The sequence below is a fragment of the Strix uralensis genome, chromosome 12, assembly GCF_047716275.1.
Source record: "Strix uralensis isolate ZFMK-TIS-50842 chromosome 12, bStrUra1, whole genome shotgun sequence".
NCBI lineage: Eukaryota > Metazoa > Chordata > Aves > Strigiformes > Strigidae > Strix > Strix uralensis.
The window spans coordinates 25,296,795-25,306,105 of NC_133983.1; the positions used below are offsets into that span (position 1 = coordinate 25,296,795).

General features: G+C 47.0%; 1 protein-coding gene across 3 annotated transcripts; it reads left to right on the forward strand.

Annotated features, from left to right (window-relative positions):
• Positions 1 to 78: 78 nt before the first annotated feature.
• On the forward strand, positions 79 to 6,758 carry TMEM231 (transmembrane protein 231). Of its 3 annotated transcripts, none has more exons than XR_012630559.1 (8): positions 79 to 246; positions 326 to 495; positions 1,528 to 1,656; positions 3,010 to 3,153; positions 3,440 to 3,521; positions 3,655 to 3,760; positions 4,639 to 4,923; positions 5,552 to 6,758. XR_012630559.1 is itself a non-coding variant. In XM_074881696.1 (7 exons), the coding sequence occupies exons 1-7, from the start codon at positions 105 to 107 to the stop codon at positions 4,826 to 4,828; spliced, it is 963 nt and encodes a 320-aa protein (XP_074737797.1). In that variant the 5' UTR covers positions 79 to 104; the 3' UTR covers positions 4,829 to 4,997. The 3 variants fall into 3 exon arrangements, 1 of the variants encoding a protein (XP_074737797.1); XR_012630560.1 differs by lacking the exon at positions 5,552 to 6,758 and adding an exon at positions 4,296 to 4,348 and having other exon boundaries at positions 3,655 to 4,173; positions 4,748 to 4,997; XM_074881696.1 differs by lacking the exon at positions 5,552 to 6,758 and having other exon boundaries at positions 4,639 to 4,997.
• The last annotated feature ends 2,553 nt before the right edge of the window (positions 6,759 to 9,311 follow it).

The window sequence follows — 9,311 nt, forward strand, 5'->3', positions numbered from 1 at the left end:
GCGCCGCGCCCCCTCGGCGCCCTGGCGTGCTGATAGGCGCGGCGTCCCGTCAGTCCGGCGTCCTGCCGTTGCCGCGGCGCGGACGCACGCTGGATCGGGTGGTGATGGCCGGCGTGGAGCTGTTCTCGCACCCCGCGCTGCTCACGCGGTACCGGGCCGGGCTCTGCTCCGCCGCAGCGCTGGCGCTGGCGCTCCTCACGGTGCTCACCTACGTGCCGCCGCTGCTGGTGGCCTACCGGAGCCACGGTGAGCGCCGCTCGGCCCCTGCGGCGCGGCCCGGCCGGCGCGGGGCGGCCCTGAGGCCTCGCGCTGTCTCTGCCTGCAGGTTTCTGGCTGAAGCAGAGCGCGTACCTGGAGCAGCCCACGGTGCGGTTCCGGTACGAGGTGCTCTTCGTGGCCACCACCGGGCCCGGCCCGAGCAGCTTCTTGGCGTGGAGCACGTTCCCAGCGTTCAACAGGCTCCAGGAGGACCGGCTGCGAGTCCCGCTGCTGTCGGTAGGCCTGCCCGGGGCGGGCCTGGCAGCGGTGGCGGGGAGCGGAGCCGAGAGGGGAGCGGGGGAGCGGCCGGGGCCAGGGCATGAGCGGTGGCGGCGCCTGCGAGCGGGTGGCCTGCCGTGCACTGCTGCCTTCGCATAGCAGCTTCAAGCATAACCGCGTGCCTCGCAGCAGAATTCACTTGGGGCAAGTGACTTTTAACCAGTTTTACTCCCTCTCAGTGTTACAGAATGATAGACTCATTTAGGTTGGAAGAGACCCTTAGGATCATCAAGTCCAACCATTAAACTAACGCTACCAAATCCACCACTAAAACGTGTTCCTAAGCGCCACTGGTTTGCCTGAACGCATCCGTTTACTTTCCTCAAATGAGTTGTGCTCCCCTCCCCGCCATACAGCTCATCATGTTCTGAAGTTTGCAGGGGTTGCTAGGCAGCCCCTGGTTTTGAACGCAGGTAAGTGCTTTCCACAGCACATAGCCTCTGCCCTGCAGCCGTTGTTCCTTCTGGGATTCAACAGTGGCAGTTATTTTTGTGTGTTTCCTCTGTTACGAGTCCTGTCATGCTTGCAAATAGCTGAAGTGCTGGGCATCTGTGGCACAGAAGCGTAGCAAGCCTTGGCTCACAGCCAGGAATTGGCACACAGAGCCCATTAAGAGGCAGGCTGAGCATCAGTCACACATTTGCACAGGATGTGACAAAGACCCAGCGCTAAGGCATGCTTTGTAGCATGCAGGGGAGATGGTTGGAATGGGGTAAGGCGGAAGAGACCGTGAAGAGTCTGATGAGCTTTCCCTCCCTAGGGCCCATATGAGACTTTGTGTAACAGAAAAATTGCAGGCTTCTTGCTTGTCTCTAGTCCTGTGTCTATAAAGTCCAGCAGCTTTTTATTGCCTTCCTAACTGTGCAGTTTATTTGCTTCCTCAGTATGTGCATGCTGCAGTTGTGGAGGTCCTCTGGGGTTTTACCTTTTCTGGTTTTCTTTCTAAAAGAAGTTCCTGTCTTTAAAAAAAATTCTGACTGATTCTTTTAGACTAGAGAAGAAGACAAAAATCAAGATGGCAAAATGGATCAGTTGTATTTTAAATTGGAACTTCCGCTACAACCTACAGAGCATGTAGTTGGTGTTCAGCTGATTCTACTCTTTTCCTACCAGCTTTATGTAAGCATTTTTAGTTTTATTTGTTGTGACATACAGACCCAGTGTGATATTCCAGTAGTGGTTATGCAAAGGTTGAAAGAACCTCTCCATGTTTCAAATTCCTATCTAAAAGATTTATTTTACTAACAAATATTTCATTTTCTCTTCCTCTGCTGGATCATTCCTAGTCTAGCTCTGTTGCGTATTTTTGATATGTTTTGTTAGATTTTGGGGTTTTTTTAAGCTGTATATTCTCTTGGGCTGTAGGGCAGCATAGAAGACAGAGATGCACAACAGTGCAGTATCAGTGTAGGTGGCTTCAGGAAATAACTGAGTCTTGCAGTAGGCAGAAGGATGAGCATTTTTACATACTGCTGTGTCTTGACATAACCAGTTACTTTCCTGAGGTGGAGGGGCCGGCTGTTGCAGCAGCCTAAAAGTCCATACATTTTGCTTACTTAACAGGTCTTAAAGCAATGGTAATCATCTGCCAGGATCTTCTGTATCTTGTAACTGGGAGGGGGAGGAAGGTTTTGTAGGGAGACAGGAGAATAAAATTCTGCTGCCATTGCATCTCAAGTGGCAGTGCAATTAATACCTAAACCAGTGAGTAAAACACTAGTGCACAGAGAACCCATGGATGCATCTGAAAGGAGCAGCAGGATAGAGCTCTGTTGCATGCAGACACACAGACAAGAAGTTGTTTTACTAGGGAGATTAGGCTTAGTTTATCCAGGAGACTTGCTGATCGCAGATGGACAAGTTTAGCAAGCATAGCTGTGTGGTGTAGAAAATATTCTTAAACCTGTGAGGCCCAGAGTAAAGGCTTGACAGTCCTAAATTTGTGCTGAAATATTAGGTCAGTGATTAGTATCACAGAGAATTCTGATATTCACAGTACCTTTGTTTTATAGTAGATGTGAAAATTTTCTTTCAGACTGAGTGGTTGATAAGGTCTAAGGAACTTCCTTGTTTGGTCCTTACTGCAGAGCAGGAGTCCTTAGCTGGCTTTGATTGCTGAGTATTTTAAAGTGTGTCCCTAATGAATGTGTTTAGTCCTCTTGCTGCTTTTCACATGTTATGGCAAGTCAGATCTTTCTGTCGTTAGCCACAGACTGCTGGACTTCACTGAATTTCCTGTGGAATTTGGTTTATAAAGTTAGTTAACTAACAACTAAGGTTGTTCACTTAAAAAAATGTAATTCATATTTCTTATTTGGTGTTCCCTTGTTTAGTCTAATGTGATGATCTGAAACTTGGAAGTCAGAAAAAAATCAAATCCATGCAGAAAATCTGTAGATATAAAGAGGTAGAAAAGTGCGTTGTGTGTCTCCCCGCACCCCTAAATTCATTTTTCTCTGTTCACCATTTCAGAGAATGTCAACACTTGTGATGCAGAGCATGGCTTTTCTTCAGTTTTTTTCTCCTGTGCCAGGGTCTCAACTCTGTATGAATGGAGACCTGAAACTGAACCAGAGGCAATTACTTAACCATTGTGGACTGGATACCAGATACAATGTGAGGAAACTTTTTTTCCTTACCCATCAATTTCCCTACTTCTCTTTATCCTCCTAGTAGCATATGTGACAGCCTAATTATTTGCAGTCCTGCACAGAGTGGACCCTAGAACTTTGGAACTAGTGTTTTCTTGTTAGGCTGAAAGGTGGAAGAGGTTATTCTGCCAAGATGTTCAGTCTGATGTTTATGTGCGCTCCTTCAAGGACATGGTAACTTTGCCTAAGAAACTTGGTAGAATTACTTTCTTGAAGGGTGGACAAATAATGCAAGTATCTCCTTGTAACAGGTGTCTGTGGTCAATGGCACAAGTCCTTTTGCGAGTGACTATGATCTAAAAAACATCATCGCAGCATATTGGGATAGAAATGGTAAGCCTGGATGTATAGCTGCAAATTTCAGGATGGCAGTAGTTAGTATATTGGCAGCTGTTCTCTGAGGATTTAAGTTCTGTGTTAAGACTGAAAAGCCCCTTAACCTGGATGTTTCCCTTCCGCATTTCAGTGACAACAGTCTTTTCAGATCCCAACCCTCTTTGGATGACTGGAAGAGCAGCAGATACACCATTTATCATTAACGCCACTATTCGTTACCCAGTGGAAGTTATCTTATATCCTTTAAAAACTGCATATATTGTGACATAACTGGGTTGCATTATTTGGGCCTTCACATAAAGGCCAAATGAAAACTGTTTTCTTCTAGACTTGTTGCTAAACTTTTCCTTTGTTAGCTAAGCAAATTCTATAGTTCTGGGGTTAACTGAATACCTGTTTGCCTGTTCCTCCAAATGGTTCTGCTTGCATAACCACTTTTTGCCTTTCTGTACTGGGAACCTGTGTGGCTTTTCAGCGTTAATAACCTGGCCTTGAAGGCAGTTTCTTAGCCCTTCACAGGGAATATCCTTAGTAAGTCTTGCTTTGCTCCTGCAGCACCTGCTGTCCCAATCTGTCATGGATGCCACTATCAAAGCATGATGCTGTCTTCTGTGACTTAAAGCCAAATCATTAGAAATCTGTATGCAAGGTAAGCTCACCAAATAATAACCCCTGTGGATGTGGCAAATCTGTTACATGCACAGACAGACCTGAAATTTTTTTTCTACAAAATAATTCTTCATTCATTACATTATTCACTCATTTTCTCAGACAAGAGCAAGCCTGTGTTTAAACGAATGTATATGGAGCACACTTTCTATGAGGTTTGTTTACCTGCCTGAGCATTACCAGTAACTACTTTCTGATGAGTCAGGGAGGAAGTAGCCACTCCACACAATTGGTTTAAATGTCTTCTAGGCAGACATTCTCTGCAGCTTTTGTTACATACTAAGGTAAAAGGCTTTTAGGGGTTTCCATGGCTCAAAGGCTTTGAGTTTGCCACACAAACTGATGTCTAAAGTTTTGTGCCTTTCCACTTCTTAGTTCCTTTGTTTAGTTATTGCAGTGGTAGTTATCAGAAACTACTTCATTAACACTCCTTGACTTTCTTTAAATATCAGCCAGGATTTTGGGAAGTTATTAAATTTGCCTGGATCCAGTATGTCAGCATTCTTCTTATCTTTCTTTGGGTGTTTGGTAGGATTAAAATGTTTGTGTTCCAGAATCAGGTCTTGACTACAACTGCAATATCACCAGTTCTGCCGGTGTCTCCAGTACTGTCCTACAAACAGCACCAGTCCTGAAGAGATGCCTGAGAACACTTTAAAGAAATGCAGTTCAAAAATAGATACCTGCTTTCATTCTCAATATGCTTTTTACTTCAGAAGATCAGAACTTTGTAAGTGTGTTCCGAGTATGTTCTGTTAGTGCTTACATTTAAAATACATGTTCATTCATCTGTTTCTCTGGGAACACTGCTTTGGGATGGAAAATTTTTATATTTTTGACAGTTAAAGAAGAAGCTCAAACAGGGCCAGAGGAGGCCACGAAGATGCTCAGGGGGCTGGAGCACCCCCCCTGTGAGGACAGGCTGAGAGAGTTGGGGGTGTTCAGCTGGTGAAGAGAAAGCTCCGGGGAGACCTTAGAGCGGCCTCCGAGGACTGAAAGGGGCTACAGGAAAGGGGGGAGGGACTCTTGATGGGGGGGGGGGGGGGGAGGGGATAGGACGAGGGGTCATGGTTTTAAACTGACAGAGGGCAGATTTAGATCAGATCTAAGGCAGAAATTGTTCCCTGTGAGGGTGGTGAGGCCCTGGCACAGGTTGCCCAGAGAAGCTGTGGCTGCCCCCTCCCTGGAAGGGTTCAAGGCCAGGTTGGACGGGGCTTTGGGCAACCTGGGCTAGTGGAAGGTGTCCCTGCCCAGGGCAGGGGTGGGGGGCTGGATGGGCTTTAAGGTCCGTTCCAACCCAGACCATTCTGTGATTTTTTTTTTTTTTTTTTTTTTTTTTCAACTGGAACACACTGCAGTAACCAGTAGAAAGCAATGAGACTACTTCTACATGATCTTAGTTTTGTTAAACCTTGAAGACTGAAAATAATATGCTAACAGTAACAACATAAGCTGTTTTTACTGTCTTGTAAATCACTGCTCAGTTAGAGTTCTGTCAAGAGCTGTATGCATTTATGTGCACTATGACAGGGGAAAATATAAGGAATGTGAAAAAATGTATGGATGAGTTAAGGTCAGAGCCACGCTTCTGCAGCTGTGGCTATATATGCTCACCCATTTAGTTACTAAATTAGATGATGGATAAATTCAAGGTTGATGTGAGAAACTGGGTTGTGGGTGATAGGGTCTGCAAGGTTTGCACAATCATCTACTATTGGCATTATTACTGCAGCACTAGACCATTAATTGTAATTGGGACTAGTAAAACAAACCTGGTATTTATTTAAGCTAACGAAAAAAACCTATCAGAGAAGCTTCAGAGTTCCAAAACAAGTGAGTAATTACTTTCAGAACTTAAATGATCACTTAGAACAGATAAAAATTAAATCAATTATAATCACCTGGTGAGCACTGAAAGACTATGTCCCTCATTCTTGAAGGGAAGATTTAATTTTATTTTCTTTCTGGGCTGACTTTTTATGCCAGACAAGCTTAGAAGGGAAAACAGCAATATTTCCATTATGTTTTCAGTTTTGTAGTTAAGCAAAGCAGCGTTATGGCAGGAGAGAGTCTAAAACAATTCTAGATGCTAGTTAACAAAATTCTGAGTGTCTTTGGTTCTCTTGAACTCTTATGATGTGGTGCAGCTATGAAATGTGAAAGAGCAATTTGTACAGCAGTACCCACCTTTTGGCTATTGTCCTCTAGAATTCAAGATCCTGGCAGTTTAGAGACCTGCCTATTCCTTTTTTCTTTCTCCTCCTCAAAATGGCCAGCTTCTTTTCAAACTTCTGTTTAAGCTTATTTTAAACTTTGTAGTCTTGCAGTTTGCATTTCTCCCAAGTTTTACATGCTGGATGGACTCCAGCCTATTCTTTAGTGCAAGTGAAACATTAATGTGGGGAGCCATGTCTTGGTTATTCAAGACACTTTTGTGCTTGTGAAACTTAAGTACTTAGATGTGAATTGTAAATTATTGCAAGGAGCATTTGCTGTATATACATATATATTTTTTGGTTTGAAATCTTCAGTTTGCTCTTTGATCTTTAAAGTCTGTACCTGGCAGCCTAGGGCTACTGATAACTGGCTTCATACCAGAGTGCACAGAGTCAAAGCAACTGTCTACTGCTTTTTAGTGTTTCTAGGCCCTATAGAGGATGGACGAAGGGGCCGATATCTCAAGCTGATGTACAACTGGTCTGCTGTAGTCCCAGCTCTTCTCCCTTGCAGTGGTGATAGTGCTTGTGTGACTGCATGAGTTAATTCAGGGAGGTCATTATAGTGAAGATCATCTTTGCCAAATACACTCACTTTTCCAGACAAGGCAGTTCTGTGAGTGAACTTGGTAAGTGACTGCACGAGCATGAAGGTGGGTATAAGCAAGGGATGGAAATCTCTGGAGTGACCACAGAACCCCATTTTAAGGGTTTGAGCTGTTGTACTCTCACAGAATGGTATGTGTTAACAGTCCTCCAAACTGAACAGAAGCCTGTTTAAGGTAGCAACTGGAATGTGAAAGAGGATAATGCCAGAAAACAATAATAATATTGGGAGACTCCATTATCTCACTTTTCTCTCCTATTGTATCCTTCCACATTATGACAAATGATGCTGCTCAGAGCAACAGTTCAGTGAATGCATGTGAGATAAATTGTGAATAGGTCTGGTTCAGGAAATACAGAGAAAAATATCATTATGTTCCATTTTCCTTTAGAAGGAGAAAGCTGGAAAAAATCCTCTACAGTAATTTAAGACAACTATTTAAGTTAAAAGGAGGAAATAAAAAAAGAGTTAATTGCTTGCAGGTGACATGCAACTGTTTAGTATGACCTGAAGCAATCCCTCCCTTTCTTTTGAAAGAGGAACTTTTGAAAGGGACTAATAGTGAATGCAGTGTAAAAGGAGCAGTAAAGGTAGATGTGACAACAGCAGGGGAAAAAAACCTGTTTGTAGTACCTCTGGTGGGGTAACTTCCTGGATCACTTTTATGCTGCCCACAGTTCTTGGTTCATAGTTCTGCCTCGTTTTTCAAGCTTGGAGAGGTATTCTGCTTCTGTAAGTAACCAAGCAATAGAAAAAAGGTAAGATTTTTACAGCTGTAGCAATAAACTGAAGTACAAGGAAGAAAATATACCTGAGAATCCACTGCCACTAGCGTTAGAGGAGTTTTAGGAAGGAGTCATCTTTCTTGGAAGGCTCTCTGTAAGGACTCTTCCTTTTAGCTTGCTAAGTAACAGAAAATAAAAAGACAAAACCACGGTGCTGCTACACAGATCTGTATACGCATACGTCAGCAGTCTAAGTGCTGTTCGTTGAGGAAGGACAGAGGCATGTTAGGATTAATCGTATTTCTGTAAGTGGCTCTGTAAGAGGTAAGGAGCTGGTTAAAAGTTCTGTGCGTAAACAGAAGTGGGAAGGTGGACGAGCCGTGCTCCGGCAGGTTTTTAGGAGGTGATGCCTGGATGAGACACCTCCTCCCCGAGCGAAGCCGAGCAGCCTGCCGCTGCAGGGCTCGCCCCAGGCAGGCAGGACGCGGCGGCGCCGAGCGCGGGGCTGCGGGGGCCGGTGGGAAGGCCCCGGGGGGCCGCGGCGGGGGGGGGGGGCGACCGGGGGCGGTGGCGCCGAGCGCGGCCCCGGGGGGGGCTGATGCGCGGGAAGTGCTGCGGGGGAGAGGCCGCGGGCCGGCCCCGGTGAGGCCGCCGGGACCCCGCGGGTCGCGCGGTCGGGCCTTTGCGCCAGGCCCCGCCGAGCCGGTCCCGGCGGGGGCGGGCGGGGCGGGCGGCCGGGCCGCCTCTGCCAGGCTGCGCCGTTGCCCGGGGAATGCTGCGGGTGCGGGGCGGATCGGCCCCTTCCCGGCTCCTCCCGGCGCCTCGGCCACGTCTGAAAGCGGCTCATTGTCTCTGAGGGCGACTCGGATCCGCGGCGGAGCCGGGAGGCGGCAGGAAGGTAGGGGCAGGCCGGCGGGCGTGGGGGTGCCACGCAGGGCTCGCGGTGGCGGCCGGCGGGGCGGGGGGGTGCGGGGCGGGGGCAGACCCGCTCTCCGGGGCTGGCAGCGGCGCTCGGCATCGCTCGCGCTGCGTTTCGGGGGCTGTTGGAACCGCGCTGCCGGGGCAGGAGCGGTGACAGCCCGGCGCCGGTGTCGCGCGGTCCCGGCCGGGCGTTGCTTGAACTGTGGGCAGTTGTTGACAGAGGTGAAGCTGTTGAAGATCGGCTTTTTTTTTTTTTTTTAACTCCCCCTAGAGATCATGGCTGATTCGGGTCAAGGTGGTTTTGTTTGCTGGAGTTAGATGGTGAAATCAGGTGCTTTGGAGAACATTCCCCGTTTTCTTGCTGTTTTCCTGCAGTGTCCAGCCTCTCTAGGTGAACGTGACATACTGGACCAAAGAATTTGTCGTTGTTTCTTACTTGCAGCGGTTGCCTCAGTGGGGCACACAGGGCACACCTCAACCGTTTGTCCTCAGACCGAATTTGAGGACGCTATTGTACTGGTGCAGACAAAGTCCCAAATAAGTGAATAGCGTTCAGTCGCTGCGAGTCTCTTTGTCACCCCAGTTTTGCTATCCTTAAAACCAGTAAAAATTCCTAACAAAAACTGCAACTGATCAGACCTTATTTCTT